The following is a 16,906-nucleotide window of genomic DNA, read 5'->3' as shown; positions in this document are numbered from 1 at the left end:
GAATTATCCATGAATCAACCACTTTAAAGGTTCAGTTAGCTAAAGTTTATTAACTTACTAAGAGACCTGGATTTTTTTTAATGAATCAGACCAGAGCTGAACTTCCAAATTATGTCAAAAACATAAGACAACAAGGAAGAGTCAGAAAGCAACATGACTTATTTTCTAAATAAAGAGAAAATAGTTCAAATTGCAATACAGTAAAGGGTTAAGAGTTAGCTTTGAAATAACTCCTCAGATGTAATCAAATTATAGCACGTTCTGCAAAGGCCAGATCTCCACCAAAAATAACATACCCTTCTGTACACCTTCATTAAGGACATACCAAGTGGGGGAGCTTCCCTCCCTTCTCCCTGTCATCCCAAGAAGATTGCCCCCTTGTCTGGAGGTAGACCAAATAGGTCTGCCCAGAGTTTGGCCAACGTGAAACTCCCTCTGTTCCCCAAGTTGTTAGCCTACTACTTCCTCAGGATTCTACACTACACAAGACTGTAGCCTGTCTTGGAAGTTTGTATTTCCTCCTGGCTCTCACTATGGCAAACTTCCTAGGATCTCTTAAAAATAATTACTTTCTACATTTCCAAAATACTTTCTACCAAACAAAGTACATAAAACAGTATTAGAAGTCCAAACATTTTTGATTTAAAGATTTACAACTGCATCCACAGCTGAATGAGGAATAAAAATCACAATTAACTGAAGAATTAAATATGCCACAGCCTCATTTAACATTGCAATACTGAGGGCTCCAAATAACTGGCAGGGCCACAGCAGAGAGTCAGTAACCTTGCTAATAAGTTCAGACATCTCTGCTCAACCATCGAAGCTCTCATTCTGACTAAGAGCTGAGAAACTCTGAATGCTTCACAGTCTGTTCTAGCTCTGGAATGATGGTGCAAGAATAACTCTTCATGTGCCTGAATTTCTCTAATAATCTCTTACAAAAAAATATAAACAGTTAGACTCATGATTGTCTAACTGTTTCTGGTTATCCAGGAGGGGGATCTGGACAAAGCTCTACAGCATACACACTAGAAGACAAGAGCACAAGTACTGCTGTCCTGCAAAGCTATTAGCATGTTTAGCTACAGTTTCTACAGCTACAGGGTGAGCGCTCCAACACACTCTCAGGTTCTGAAAGGGTTTATTTGCACCAAAAAATGAAAAAAAAGAAACACACTAGCCCAGACTTCAAATGTCTACTTCATTTTTTTCATAGTACTTCCTGGAGGTAGTATCCCTCCCAGTGTGGTGGTATTGCTACTACTACAGCAGTATTTCTGAAGTGGTAGCCCTCCCCCAGCAACCTCACTCAGGTTTTCCAACACAAAAACCCAAGGTAATTGCCCTTGGAGCTCTGCTGGGTCCTGCTATCTTTACAGCCACATTTGCAAGAATCTGCACCTGAGAAAAATCAACCCGACTATGCACAAATACAGCTCAATGTAAGTAGGAAAGATAACTCACGTTTCTCTACTAGCCCACTTGATAAAAATACAAGATCCCATTCATAAGGATCTTTTGAGAAAGAAAATTAACAAAAAAGTCTTACCATTACACTTTCATCTGGATCAGGCACAGAATCAAGTAATTCATCAAGTTCTTCCCCAATAATTATATCTCCATCTCCACAATCTAAACATGCTTCTGGCATAGAGAAAGAAACATTCCCTCCATTTGCCAACACTGTAGAAGGCAAGGAAACTTTTTCCACTTGAAGAGGCATAACAGAAGATAAAGATGGTACAGGTACTGATGACACTTTAGACACTTCAGAAACAAAGTTTGATGAAGCAGCAGAAACCATCTCTTGCTTCTGGTCAGATAAATCTGAAACAGGTAAGATGGGAATGACTGGAACTTTTGTTGAAAGATGTAAAAATACCTTGCATAACTTTTACCCTGACAATGTGGGGGGTGAGGGAGTGGAGAAACACAAAGAATGCTTAAGCAAAACCCATTAAATGTTTCCAACTTCCAATTCATGTGTACCTATATCTCAGTGTTCATATATTACTCAAACTAAAAAAAGACAGGAAAAGTTACAGACCTGATACTTTACTACATCTTTGGCATATTCTTCCCTCCTTATTTTCCCACGTCAAAGAGAACAGTATGAGACAATCACTATAGGAGCAGTTACAATCATACCAAGTTGAGGAGACTAAAAGGTCTCAGACACTTAAATATCCAGTTTTACAGATAAACAAATCAGACTTTTTCCCACAGATCTTTCAAATGACAAGATGAATTTCTGTAAGAAATTTCATAACAAACACGACGAGATATGCATGGCATATCCAGCTTCCTAGCATTGTTATTGTAACACACAAGACTCACCTAACTCAATATCTTCTATAGAAGAATAATTCTGTAAGTGAGAAAAAAATAAATCTCAGCACTTTGCACAAAAGCCATTAAAAATTTTCAAATCCATATTTACAGACTAAGAATGTAAGTCCTCAAATTCATAAAATCTGAAATGTATGAAGTCTAATGAAATTTAAAGGTAAAATAATTTTTTAGATAAAGCATTAAATTCCGCACTGAAATCGACTCACACTATCACTGAAAATCTGCCACCAACCAACAAAAGTGAGAGTGATAATTCAAGGAATGAAAGAGTGTAAACGCTATCTTAAATGAGTTGCTCCTACGTTTCCTCATTCATTTACATCTATATTGTCTATATTCCCGTGAAAAAAGTCTGTAAGATAAAGACGAACTCTTCATTCCTGCTTTTCAGACAGATTACAAATAGCAAGATAAATGCAAGTTCAGCAGCTAGTGAAGGTCAACTTTAGACAAATGCATAAATTAAAAGGGATTTCATCCCAGCACCCTTCAGTTTGATAAAAACAAAAGTAAATAAATAAGCACATTAACTATGCCCTTGCCTCAAGAAATTAAAAGTAAATATATTAATTGTACTGGATTTAATGTTTTAGCTAAGATTCATTCTACAAAGATAACCTGAATGATAATCTCGTGTCCTCGTCACAGGACATGCCATAAATATACAGCAAAACTGAACAAAGATCAACAAAATCCAAAAGTCCAAAATAATAACATCTTACATAAAATGTCAAATGCATCATTTTCACTTCATCATCGTGAAATTATAAAAAAATTATTCCCTGTAGTTTAAAGTCAGCTTGCACTTGGAACATGTAAAACCTTACCTGAGTTGATACATCACTAGAAACTGAATTTGAGGAGGGTGGCTGCAATGAAAAGATATCTTCATTACATACAAAATTATCGAAAGAGGGAAAACCCAGCGTAGTGTCAAAATAAAATCTTACCTTTGCTCTTACATATGCTTTCCTTATTTTTAACCCTAGTTTTTGAGCTAGTTCTTGGGTAAGCTTAATCACACTTTCATCCTGAAAGATAAATATAATTTCATAATTTACATATTTTGTCATCTAGTCAAGACATCTGTTTACATTTCAGTCTACATTCTGCTAAATCCCTACATGCAGGATGTCCCATAATGCATCTTTATTCTTTCACAAACATATGGGACTGCAAGCTAACACTGAAAAATACAGCTACCCTCAAGCAAAATTACTCCAATATTTGAAATTTTTAAAAAAGCCACAAAATAGACAGTATCCTTCTCTTACTTTCATTTGAATTTAAAATAATGTAAAGAATTTTCCAAAACCAGAGAAGCTCAGAGAAGTGGGTTTTTTTGTGGGCAGGTATTTTTTGTTTGTTTATTTAGGGAGGGTGTTTGTTCTTTGAGGGTATGGGGGGTATATGTTTTATTTTTACACAAATTGAGGGCCGCATTTCTGATTACCGTAATGGCAGCCACTACTTAACACTGCTGAATATTTAATGAGAACTCTGTATTTTGGCAGTAATTGCATCATACAACTAGAAAAGCAGAGTTAAAAACATTGTCATATTTCACTCTGTTCTATAACTACCCATTTAAACTATTTTAAGATTTATTTTTCAGAATGTGTCCTACAGCTAAAAAAAGCTATTTATAAAGCTTATATAATGGCATCTAAACCTTAAGCAAAAACATTCAGATCTGGAGGTGCAAAGTGAAGATCCAAAGTCCAAAGTTACATATACATTCAGATAAACCGCTTGTGTCTTTGGAAATACAACTGAAATCTTTTGTATATCAAGAGGTAAACCTATGCTCAACAGTTTGCCTAGCCATAATTCTGATGCAGAAAGGCAAAAAAGTGCAACTCAGTATTCTGTCCTGTGATCAGTCTATTTTGAGCAAAGCACGTAAAGTTTCCATCAGCATTTTAGTTCAAATCAGGAATGCAGTTCTGAAGTGAAATCTCTTAATCATCCTCACTGACTGCATTTCAGTTTGCATTATGAAGGGTCTCACGGAGACAAATCAGATTCATTTTGAACGAAACTAAATTGAAAGTGCTGCAGGAGTGCACTTGATGCCCTCCAACTTTCTTAGAAAAACAAACAAACCTAAAAAACAACAACCAACCATCAAAATCAGATCCTCAGGACCAGCATTTCAGTCTACAGATCCTCCTCTATTATACCACACAGTGCTCGCTAATACAGCTATAGCCTAAGTTTAGAGGTACATAGTAAGGGATTCCATTGGAGGACAATGCACAGATAAGAATGTTACTAAATGCTTGGAAAGCTAAAATATAGTTATCAAAAGAACCAATATTGTATGTTGTAATTATGGGTGGTTTTTCTCTTTATGTCATGAGTATACTTCTGACTGTAGAGAATTTTAAACAATTAATTCAGTGGTTCTAGTGTTTACTGCAAACATCTTTGGCATTTGACCCCCACTGCAAATTGACTATTCCTTTTGCTGAAAGTTAACACAACAAACTGAGCTTGGGGACCATAATCCCTGCTATCAGTCTTCACCTCTGCAACAAAAAATAATTCCCAGAGGAGTAAAGAAATACTTTGCTGCATTAAAAAAACCCAAACCAATCAAAAAATCTTCAATGGTCTTGATGTAAGTATAGGTTTTCTGTATTAAATCTTTAAAAATAATCACCAATAAATGATTTACCTACCTGCGGCACAGCAAGAGAACATTTTGCTACAGCATCATAAGCCTTCTTATACCTTCCCAGTTCATTCAAAGCTTTTGCTTTCCGATAGAGAGCTCTGAAATTGTTTTCGTTCAACCTTAATGCTATCTCACAGTCTTCTAGAACTTTTTCATGCAATCCCTACACGGAGAAAAAAAAGAAAAAAAAGAACTAATCAGAACTATTGTCATTGAAATACCGAATTTAAACTGTATTAGATGTAGGTATTGAAACACTATAGAACACTCACCAAGGCCATTGCCCACCGCATGTATGAGTTTTACTAAGTCACCAATTTACGCAACTAAAACCAAGCAGGGCCATCATTCATGTACAATCCAATAATAGTTATGAAGACAATTTAGCTCTTTCACAAAAGCCATCTTATTCCACAGAGAAAGCAACAGACTCGGATGCAACCATCAGTAAAAATGGATAAAAATACTGTTCCAGCAACTTCCAAGTGTAGTATGACTCTTTTATGTTAATTTTCTAGCATTAGTAACTAAAAATATCTTGATTATTATACTTATAAAAAGAATATATTAAAGAATATTCCAAAATGATGATTTGAAACATGCCAATTCTCAAATGAACACCAAGAGCTTTTCACTGACTAGGAAACTTTCCATGTCTTCATACTCTGTTAGCACATTGTTCTGGAGAAATCACAAAGTTTAAACAGAAGCTTACCATATTTGAAAAACATGCTATCCTGTTCACGTGAAGCTTCTCTAAAATATCATCAGAAACATGGATTTCTTCAGAATTAGCATAATCAGCTATGTTTATAGCTTCTGTATAGTGACTCAGTGATCCTCTCCAGTCACCTTCTCGATATACATCATTCCCTTCATTAAAAAGATTTCTAACAAGCTCTCGTATAAATAACTGCAACGAAGGAAAGAAACACTCATCAACAGCAGTTTTGTTGTTTATCTTCCATATTTTCAAATACATTATTAAATACAAATTTTATACTTCTAACCTCACAGAATCAAAATGAAACGCAGAACTTTTGTCCATATTGGTATTTTTCTTCTGACATTTTTCCAAGACAATCTCTAATATTCAACACCATAATACATGCAAATAAAAGAGTATGAAATGCTGATAAAAGAATTACTGAAAAAGTATCTTTAAAAAGACACATATATACATATATATGTTCCACACATTGTTTTAGCAAGCAGCAGTGATAGCAATGGGCAAACCAGCAGTACACAAATGCTGCTTTTGCAGAGCAAAAGATTTTTTTTTTAAAATTTAAAACATGAACAACTGCATTTTTATGATATGTTCTCAAATCCAATGAAAGCACCTACCATTGGATAAAAATGCTAAAAAGATGTGTCTGAAAATATAAGTCAAAACTTATGCAAAATAATAACATGTACAGAAACAAAATACGTTATGAAGATTTATGTGACAGGTCCTTTTTTCTCACTTTTGCTGTGCTACTCTAAACTTCACTCAGAATAGCACATTGTTTTATCCAATGAATGCCCCAAATTCATCTCTAACACCAGTAGAGAAAGAGTTAATCTGAACTGCCATATGAGTGAATTCCAGGGATCCAAACATCTGAACACCTGTATCACAATCTAAGTCCTTCAGTTCCAATATTGAGACATTTTAAATTACCACGTATACTATATCATTACTGAAATGAGCAAAAACAAGAATAAATATAATAAGATAGGTCCACGTTAAAAACCCTTCTGGAAATGCAAAAGTAATTTTCATTACCTCATATTGTTCTTGTGTCCCTGGATAGGGCAAAGTAGATCTAGAAAAAGAAATTACAAAATTTACTTATTATACATCTTGCTTAAAAGACAATCACATTGGAGAATGCTGGTTCTTACTAAAAGCAGTCTCACTTGCTGCAAGAGGCACATCTCCAAATATTGTCTATTGCCTGCACTGAACAAGGCAGGAGGGCTGTAGATTAGTTTTGATGAAAGAACCGTGTTTTCTTATTACCAATGACTCACTTTCACTTACAGTTATATAGCCAGTCTTAACTCTGCTGTTCAAAATGTATTAAGGTTTCGAACGCTTTTGAGTGTAAGGCCTCAATGTTGTTTGCTTAAAAACAATTTCCTTCCTCTCCTCCACTGTGCAGAAACAGATCATACATGAGGAGAACTGCAATCTTCTTCTAAGTATTATAAAATGACAAATTGTATGTCAAAAGAACATCAATTCTAATTAAGTCATAGCAATGACTACAGGCATTTTAAGAGTTCTTTTGTACGACACAACAGAGACTTTCTCTAGCACAGAACAGAGGTATTTATTTCTAACTTTTCAGGAAGAAAAGTAGGAACCCTTTCCCCTCCCATATAGGTTATCTGAGAATCTGTTTCTAAATAATTTTTAAAAGGTCAGCTTTCCTTCCCTCCCCCCCTTTTTTTTCCTCCTTTTTTTTTTTTTAAAAGAATGCCTTATGCGAGCAGTGAACTAGTGTGAAGTTTCACAGTGATTTTAAGCCAGCTAGCATCTTTTAGAGAAGAATTTGGCATTGATCCAAATAAAAATTAACTACTTAGATGATTTTTCATTAGGTTAAATTTTAGTTCCAGAGAACTGAAACATTTAGGACATAGTGAGTAAACCCAACCTTTTTCAGTGCAACCTAATCTTAGGTGTAGCTGCCCATAAACGTAAGGTGGATTTTCAAGCTATCAACATTTTCCACCCACCACAAAAATCCAATGCCGATTTTTCTCAAAGACAGAAAAGGAATACCCTCCCACCTTCAATCTGCTCTGTTTGGTAACAAAGAGGGGTTCTGTCTCTGCTTCAAGACTGCTCCCCATTTCCATGATAGTATTAGCAAATATTCTGAGGAGAAACACAGGTCATCCTCCTTCCTCCGCTGGTGCTATATTGAAAGGACTTTCCCAGAGCTATCCATCTCATATACATACAAGTATAAGCATACAAGATAAAAGAAAAAAAAAAACACCACAAAAATCATACTCTATAAACTGAAGTCCTTTCTTAATGTCCTGTTGTCTAGTGCTTCTCTCTTCCGACACATTGGACATGTTATCCTCAACATCCACTTTTTGGATATGCCACTCCTCAAAAAGGAAGAAAGATAAATGGCTGTTAATATATAGCAGTTTGCATTTGGACCAGAAGAATCCAATCTCACACCAACACTAAGTCCATCATGCAAAGATGATACTGCACTGCAGCTTCAGAGAACACACTCTGAAGAAACTTCAGACAAACACTGAAGTGCCCACAGCAATACAGGTAGAAACTCCAGGTCAGAACCACACCACCTCTGTCAGTGCTCAGTTACACAACACTTCTACAGAAAACCTTCCTTCCAATTTCTACTTTACCTTTGGTTTTCCACCTATTTACTCTAGATGATGCAGAGTTATGTCAGTGAAATTAAATCAAACCACGAGTGCTGCTTGCATGCATTACTGCTAAACCAAGCTAAGGTTCCACATTGTCCCCATTTAATAGCTTCATAGTTCTTTTATGGGTTTCTTGAGTATAAATAAACTCAAGACCCTGCTATATTTATTAATAAAGCCCAAATGGATTAGAAAACTACCATTAAGTCTAATTCTAGAGTGTCTCATCATCACCCAACTGCTGAGGTGTATTAGAAGCAAAATACTACCGTGCTTTAATAACATCTACCAGTTGACCAAGGTGAAAATCTTGGAAATTTTTCCAGGAGCAAAACCCACCTACTTCATTTGAAAAACTGAACTACTTTAATGTAATTCCACATCATCAGCTTGACATTTCAATTCAATTTAAGCAGTATGAATCAGTGACTTATTTTTTTTCTTCATGTCTTTCATTTACCAGATTTACAAATATTCAAGTTAAAGAGCCTAAACGGAAGTGTATAACCCTCAAGATAAGGCTGTCTGAAGCACGGTTTCACAGCTGCATACAGGTGTGAGTAACCACAGTGTAAGAACACATCTTATTTTTACAAAAAAGGTCAGCAGGACAAAGTTTTATTCTGAAAATACTGAAATTCAGAAAAAGGCTTTTAGCTTGAAGAACTACATATTCCTTGCGAAGAAAGTTACTCTTTGTGGGAATTTATAGTTAAAAAAATGAAAAAAAAAAAAATCAATCAACTGCACGTAGTACATTTTTGTTAAGCCTTGAAACCGAGCTAAAAAAGGGCAGTATTTTGTGCCAGGTTTCCATTTCACATCAATGATGAATGAAAACAAAATAAAACAAAAACCAAAACAACCTCCAGCAAAGTCCACAAAATCCCAACTGATAATAAATACCGCTGGAGAAGATACCCTAGTTTCTCTGTATGATTTGGAATAAAGAAACAATTTGAAGAGCTTCCAGCTCTAATAATGTTTACAAACCTTTCCAAAGCATCTTAAACAAACACATGAAGTCTACACAATTTCAAGTCATCAAGATTTAGTCCTATTGTAACACATTCCTAAAACGAGCATAAAAAACTGAGTAATTTTCTTAAGGTCACTAAGCAAATTAATAGAAGCACTTCAAGGTGGGGTGGGGGGATGTCACCTCACTTCCCACTATGACCTCTAATATCAGCAAGCTTTAAAAAAAAAAATAAAAAATTAAATTAAAAAAACCAGTCTGTAAATAAGTATCATGGACAGCTACAATAGCTCACTGACTTGAATGGTTCAGCCACTGCTTTTTTACGTGTATAAATAGCACTCAGTAATCTACTCTGCAAAGAGGAAATAACCATGAACATCTTTTGTAACCGTTTTTCATGTTATGTTATGCATCACCTTTTCTTCCACAAGTTAGTAACAGATACCGTGCTTTTGGCACATACAGGAAAGACTTCTATTATAATTTTTTTAATTAATAACCATAGCATATCTATGAAGAAATCTCAATACAAATGCCAAAAGGAAATTTATTTGGCAGATGAATATGTTTTATTTAGTCATTCATAGTTTAGGTTTTAGAACTCAAATGAAGGCTAGTAAGAATAAGAAATTCTCACGCTAACCAAAGGCAGCAGCAATGTCAGCATACGCTTTCCCACAAAAGCAAGCAAGCTATGTAAAACATATTTTGGTCCCCTGAATTAACAACTGACCAAGTAATACCTTGACAACACAAGAGTGTTGCGTATGTCAAGATCTGGGCAAGTATTAAGATCAGCTTCACTCTACTAATTTTAAGCAACCCCAATACTCCACACCAACAACTTTCAAAGAGATGAAAAAAGGCCAATACAGTAACAATTGCATTTATTTATCACCTCTAGCATAAATAACAAAGAATAAATGACACATTGAAACTTGTGGATGTGCAGATCAAATTTTCCCATAACAATAAAGTTAATGGAAACATTACAGACTGGCATCAGAGATAAAAGAATAGCTAGCAAGTGATGAACATATGGGAGTGGTGTAATTTATTATTCAAAGCAGCTTCCTATTTTTTTCCTACTTACTCATTTGCATCTGTAAGACATTCAGGCAAAAATTATCTTTCCTTAACATACTTTGACAGTCATATTGCCCCAATATTTTTTGCAAAGGATTTGAAACGGTTTCAGATAGCATCTCGAACTGCATCTCTCCCATCCAAATTATCCTTAGATCTCGAGCAACCAGAAACACATCAGACTCAGTTATATACAAGCCAACTAACAATCACGTCTTGACTTTTAACGTCATCCATCGACTTTCAAAGTTTAAAAACCCCCCACCTACTTAACAACAGCTTTTCTCCTCCATCTGCAGGGACAGAATTTAAAATAAATATACGTTTGTATGTATATTAAACAAGTTTAAATGTTGCTTTGTTGCTTGTTACTATTACTAGAAAAGCAAGCCTATATGTTGCTTTACTCTTTGTGCTATTCACTGAAAGAGGCAAGCCAAAGGAAAGGAAATAAAATAGTATGAGATCTAGGGCGGGGAAGGAGACCAATGCATCGGTAATCAAGGTTATAGGCAGAACTGACTGTGGCATTAAATGTAGTATTTCTACAACTGCTGCTACATAACCCATTCAAGCTCAATTTACTAAATCCAATAAAGAAAAAAAAAAAAAAAAAAAAAAAAAGAAGCTGCCTGAACCCCAACAAGTTAAAGAACAATTGGTTCTGTTTTCTCTTTATCACAGGCTCCAGCTCATCCCGATTCACAAGAGCAGAAGCCAAGCGACAGAAAGTGCACTGCCAGGAGCCAACACCGCCGTTTGTGATAGATGCTGGTCCAGCCATACCAACAGGAGATACTGAGGAAAGCAGGTGTGTGCCAGCTCTGGCAGCCAGCAATACCTACACTCTTCTCTTACACAAAGCCACTTACACCTCTTACTGGTTATTTGCTTTCCTTCCAGCACAGGGCAAGCCAACTTCCTTGGTTTCTGTATTTGGCACTTCCAAGGCATTCAAGGTAATTTTTAAAGGACAGGTACAATATTCTGCATATGCCTGTGATAATTCTTCAGGCACAAGGGCTTTCAACACAATTGCTACACTACCCTGCAAAGCAAAATTGATCTTTGGAACGCAAGTCAACAAATTCACACTGAACACAGAGAACAGAGGTTCTCTGGTTATTCTGAAAAGGACGGTCACACGGCTCAAAACTTTGGGCAGTATAGCCTTTCCATTGCTAAAGTGCAGATCCAGAGAGCAAGTGTCTACAGTTTGCCATGCACACAAGTTCCTCCAGTTGAAAATTCAGTCCTGAAGGATACGAAACTGGGCAGGACTAACCCACTGCACACAGCTTATTTAGAGATGAATGGAGAACAAAGGAAAAATGCATAGCGCTATTTGGGGACCAGAACTACTACCACTGGGAATTAATGACCTTCAGCTAACCAAATAATTCTGTTACTGTGAGTTATTGACACTAATGGTTTCATCTACCATAAATACTTCAAATAAGCACTCTCTGCACCTTCAGGCCTAAATGCCGAAAATAACTGGAAGTCAGTGATCCTCGCTGCGCTTCCTTCTCCACAGAGCAGTGTACAGATGTGCTTTTTTAAGATACACAAGCATACCCTCTTGCATCACTGAGTTCACAATTAGTGCAATTACTGGGTTACAGGCATCTCAAATTAGATCTTTGTACAGTACAAAGCACATTGAAAATTTTATCATGATTGCTGCTGATAGATCTCTACCAGCCTCTGTGGTTCACCCGAATTATGAACCTTGACTGAGAAGCAAGTCTAGTGAAAAATCACACTGAGCAAAGAGACCCTCTTTTGCATTTTAGCATCAGCCTTCCCCCTTCTTTCTGACACAGGCAGGGGAGAAGTTAATAAAATTTTAATTCAACTCAGTCAAAAATTAATTCATCATCTACACCATCATATGTCAAAAACTGACCAGCAATCAGAAGTTGTGAAAACAGAACTCTGCATACAAAATGAAAATATGAACAGTTGACCCATGTTTCCACATAGGAAAACCACTCCAGAAGAGCCATGTTACACCCTGGGTCTTAGAATAAGGGGAATACTGCAAAGGGAACAGGGAAGACTGAAACAGAACAGTGAGAGTGAATATATGACTAAGAGGCAGGCAGTAGAAATCCCTTTCACCTATAAGAAGCGAAAGCCCATCTCTGCTGCAACCTCCTGCACCACCACGAGCAGCAACAAGCATAATGTGTTCAGGCACCTGGATCCAAAAACCTACACATGTGTAATTCCCACCCGGGGACACAAGAAAGCAGGCCCCTACCTCAACAGAGACAAGCGAGAAAAGGAAGGGGCACACACGCAGCTATACCCTAACTGCTTCCTAGAGACATGTCACCGACAAACACATCTCCATCACCCCCAGTTCCAACCCAGCCAAGAATCAAACTGGACATCAAGCACCTGCCCAACACAGAATAAGCCTGACCCAAAGCAGACTTCTCAAAGCAATTATATCGGCCATGCTCACCATCAGACAGTTTAAATGAATCATCACAGATAATAAACCACAGTGCAAATTAAAGCACACCTTACAGAGATTGTAACTGCTTAACAGACTCGGACTGGCATCAAGAGGAGGAAGGGAAAATAGGAAAATACAAACATACAAAACCTTTTTTAGAATTATCGTCCTCAAATAGCAAAGGTGCAAATATTCAATATTCATGTTCATGCGTTGCTGGGCCATTACACAAGACATTTCAAATATGTAACGTGTTGGGGGGAAACAAGGAAAACAGTACAAGGCACACATTTCAACAGTTTTGAGTTAATTCCTCTGCTTAATCTAATACTTCTGATCACAGTCACACAACTCTGTGTCTCCTGAAAAAGACACTTAACACAGACATAACTCAGTTTTAATTTTTATTTCCGTAAAGAGAAGCAAACTTGACTGTTGTCAAAATGAAATATCTAAATAAAACAAATGGAACAGAATATACAGCAACAGTCCAACACCTATTCATTCCACACTCTTTATTTACCTTAAGTATTTAGTTGTCTCTCCTCCCACTCATTCCCTCCCCACAAAATAGTAAGATAATGTTCAAGGTTTGTTTTTTATTTTCATAGCTTTCCTACTTTTTTTTTTTTAATCCATGAAAGAAACAGTAGAGAACAAAGACGCTTTGTAAAGTCACTTCTCTTCCCTAGGAAATTAAGAAGTGGGTCTGGAAGACTTGGGGTTACGATTTCCTTAGACACTTCAGCAAAAAGCTGATCCAAAATTCCAGCGGAAGAAGCAGCTTATCAAGAAACCCAAATTTAGCAACAGAATTTACACCAAGAGGCACTCTGGTAATCGATTTCGATGGCTGCAACTGACAGTCTTTGGGGTTCGTTTTTTTTTGTTTTTACTTCCTGTAACACAGTTCTGACTTTCTGTCACACCACAACACCGGGGCGACTTCACCGAGAACATCGCCCCAACGGGTCCGAGCAGCGGAAAACGGGCACTGCTTCCGTCCTCCAGCGGGACCACGAGAGCGCAGGTCACAGCGCGCACTTGGCACCGAGAGCTCGGCAAGACCGTCACGGGCCGAGCGCGACCGCGGCGGCACGGGAGAACGTGGGGCACGGGACGGACACCGGCCCGCCCGCTGCCCGCGCTTCGCTCCGCGCTTCTCCTGCCAAGCGCCGGGGCTCGGCTCCAGCCGCGAAGCAACAGGAGCGCTCCCCCAGCGCCGCGCCTCCCGGAGAGCGGCCCCGCAAACCCGCCAGCCCCGCGCAGCGCGCCCGCCGGGCGCGGGCCAGGCCTGGCTGAGCGGGCCCCGGGCCCGCCGCCGCCACCCCGCGCCCCTCGCCGCCGCTCGCACCGCGCCGGGCCCGCCCGCCGCCTTTGTTCGCGCCCCCGGCTCCCGATCGCCGACGGAAAGCGCTCTCCAAGGGCGCCCGCCGCCCGGCCCGGCCAACTTCTCCGGCGGAACGGACAAGGGCCACCACCGGCCGCGCCCGCCGGCCCCCGCGCCCCAGGGGCACACGCGGCGGAAGGGCCGCTCCGCTCCCCCGGGGGGGCGAGACGGCGGACCCGGCGGCGGGCGCAGCGCGGCCCCATCCTCGGCCGGTGAGCGACTGCCACCCGCAGCGAGGGAGGAGGGGGGGGGGAGGGGGCGGCGGGGGAGCGGCTGCCCCCGCCCGCCCCGCCGAACGGGGGAAACGGAGCGGGCCAACCCGGCGGCGCCGCCCGCGCCCGGGCGCCCCTTCCTCGGGCGGAGGGGCCCCGCGGCGGGCGGGGGAAGCGGAGCGCGGTTCCTCCCCTCCCCCCCGCGCAGCCCCTACCTGCTCCTCAGGCCCGCGGGGGCGCAGCGCCGCGGAAGGCGGAGCCAGCGAGCCGGGCGCGCGACAGCGGCGGCGACAGCGACAACGACAACGGCAGCGCCTCCCCCGCTCCGCCCTCCACAGCGCCGCCGCTGCCGCCCGCTCGCGAGCGCGCCCTCTGCTGCTGGGAGGCCGCGGCACAGCCTACGGGCGGCCAGGCTCGATTGGCCGGTGCGCCGGCAGGGAGGCCTTTCCCATTGGCTCGGCATCCCTGTTTTGGAAACCGGCACTTCTGATTGGTGGCGGCTGCGGAACTCTTTGCTGCTGATTGGCCGGTTGCCTAGTGCCTTCCCCCCCCCCTTTTTCCCCCCTCCGCTGCCTGCAGAGCAGGGCCCGCCCCCTGTGCGAACAGAAACGTCTGCGCCGCCATCGAGCCCGTAAGCTGCCTCCGCCCGGGGACGCCGCTCCGGGCAGCCCGGCGCTGCGGACCTTTAAGCCTCCCATTGGTTCTCCTGGAAGCAGCCTGACGTGAGCAGCCTGCTTGCGGCGCCTGATGGGAGTCTTCGCGCTCGGTGACGCCATAGCCCTTCTTCCGCTCCGGCGCAGGGGTTACTGCGCCTGCTCTGAGCGGGCGCGGCATCTCTCCTTCTGCCTTGCGCGTGCTCCGGTGCGCATGCGGCCGCGGGGGGGTGGGCCGCCGGCCCTGAGGGTACGTGAAGCGGCGGGGCCGGGTCGCGTCCTCCCGAGCCGTTGGCCGCGTCTGTCTGGGCGGGACAGGCGGCAGGAAGCGGGCGGTGCGCCGGCGGCCGCGCTGGAGCGAGCGCGGAGCGAGCCGGCGGGAACGGCAGCCTGGGCGCTGCCCTACGGCTGCTTCTGCTCCCGCGCAACGGCGGGACCCGGGGCTTTCTCCGTCACTCGCCCGGGATGAGGATTTGTGAGCCCGGGCACTTGTTCCATCTGCTGGCGCTGTGCTGGAACTCGCAAATGCGTTTATGAAAGCTCCTTTGCCAAATAATAACTCACGAGTGAGCAGGAGGCGTGAGGACGTTGCTGTGCCGTGAGCGCCTCAGCAGCAGCCGTGGCTGATGTCACCGGCAGCAGGTGGCGGCAGGAACACTCCCCGTGCGACAGGCAGCACGTGCCGCCCGTAGGGCGGTGCTGAGTGACGGACACCTCGAGGGCTGTCTGAAACGCGAGGGTCTGAGGTTTTTCCTCCATACGTTGCTATTCTAATAATGCCACCTTTTTTCCAGCAGCATTCAAAGTGGCCATGTCAGCAGCGCAGTGACCAGTCTTGTGCAGATATCCCTGCAAATACGGTGATAAAAAAAACATTTAAGGCACTGATGTGGCCTGTATGGTAGGACTGTAGAAAGAAAAGCTTTACAGGTTTTAATGAATATAGTACACAAATTATGCTACCATTAACTGAAACTGAAATGAATACAGCAAACTACTAGTTTATTAGGTGAAGGTATGCTGATGGAAGGTTCCCTGACCTGGTGCAGCATACCTGTATTAAACGTTGTTCCGGTCTAATTACAGCGGAGGGACTGTAAGAATAAATTGCTGAAACTGCCTTGAGGCTTCTCCCAGCTCCAAAAGGTGAATTACCTCCAGCTGATCTCAGTCATGTCGATTCTTGAGACTTAGTGTTGCAATTTCATGGCAGCAGTCAGGTATTAAATAGTTAATGCTTAAGTTTATAGAATGAAATTTAAAAGCCCCGTCAGACTCAATGTGAAATTGGGCATTTGCTTACTGCAGAGGTGAGAGAAACAAAAAGAGTAAAAAAAAAAAAATGCATAGAACAACAATTATACCCATGGATCATAAACTATGAAATAGACCACAAATATGGTAAGCAGGCTTGTCCAATTCCACGTTAGTATTGTCTGAACACCGAGCAGCTTAAGAAAGCAAGCAGGATGATCATTTTCATCCAGAATAACAAACCATTGCTGAGTTAAAATCAGGCTGGTAGTAGCACAATGAAAATATTAATCCCAGCCGTTAATCCTTTTGATTTACAGGTATTACATAAATCACGTTGCTGATTTTTGTAAGCCTGCTGTTAGGATTGGCTACCTACCATTCACCTTTAGAGAAAGGCTTGTTGAGAAGTCCACCGATGG

At 41.3% G+C, this 16,906-nt stretch overlaps 1 protein-coding gene across 2 annotated transcripts in view; it reads right to left on the bottom strand.

Annotated features, from left to right (window-relative positions):
- The window catches only part of ZC3H7A (zinc finger CCCH-type containing 7A), a 30,025-nt gene extending 15,190 nt beyond the window's left edge, over positions 1 to 14,835 (bottom strand). Inside the window, exons 1-9 of one of the 2 annotated variants that reach the window (XM_086473330.1) lie at positions 14,793 to 14,835; positions 8,046 to 8,149; positions 6,807 to 6,846; positions 5,751 to 5,948; positions 5,040 to 5,198; positions 3,306 to 3,386; positions 3,183 to 3,224; positions 2,341 to 2,371; positions 1,553 to 1,830 (exon numbers count right to left, since the gene is read on the bottom strand). In XM_086473330.1, the coding sequence (XP_086329456.1) occupies positions 1,553 to 1,830; positions 2,341 to 2,371; positions 3,183 to 3,224; positions 3,306 to 3,386; positions 5,040 to 5,198; positions 5,751 to 5,948; positions 6,807 to 6,846; positions 8,046 to 8,113 (897 nt within the window). In that variant the 5' untranslated portion in view covers positions 8,114 to 8,149; positions 14,793 to 14,835. Of the gene's footprint in view, positions 1 to 1,552; positions 1,831 to 2,340; positions 2,372 to 3,182; positions 3,225 to 3,254; positions 3,387 to 5,039; positions 5,199 to 5,750; positions 5,949 to 6,806; positions 6,847 to 8,045; positions 8,150 to 14,792 lie in introns of those variants that run through there. The other variant, XM_086473329.1, reaches the window with a different exon arrangement.
- Positions 14,836 to 16,906: the final 2,071 nt, after the last annotated feature.

Source organism: Leptosomus discolor, chromosome 14 (genome assembly GCF_034619465.1).
Source record: "Leptosomus discolor isolate bLepDis1 chromosome 14, bLepDis1.hap2, whole genome shotgun sequence".
Taxonomy (NCBI): Eukaryota; Metazoa; Chordata; class Aves; order Leptosomiformes; family Leptosomidae; genus Leptosomus; species Leptosomus discolor.
Note: the sequence above shows the minus strand (reverse complement) of the source record. Positions and strands in the feature narration are given on the sequence as shown.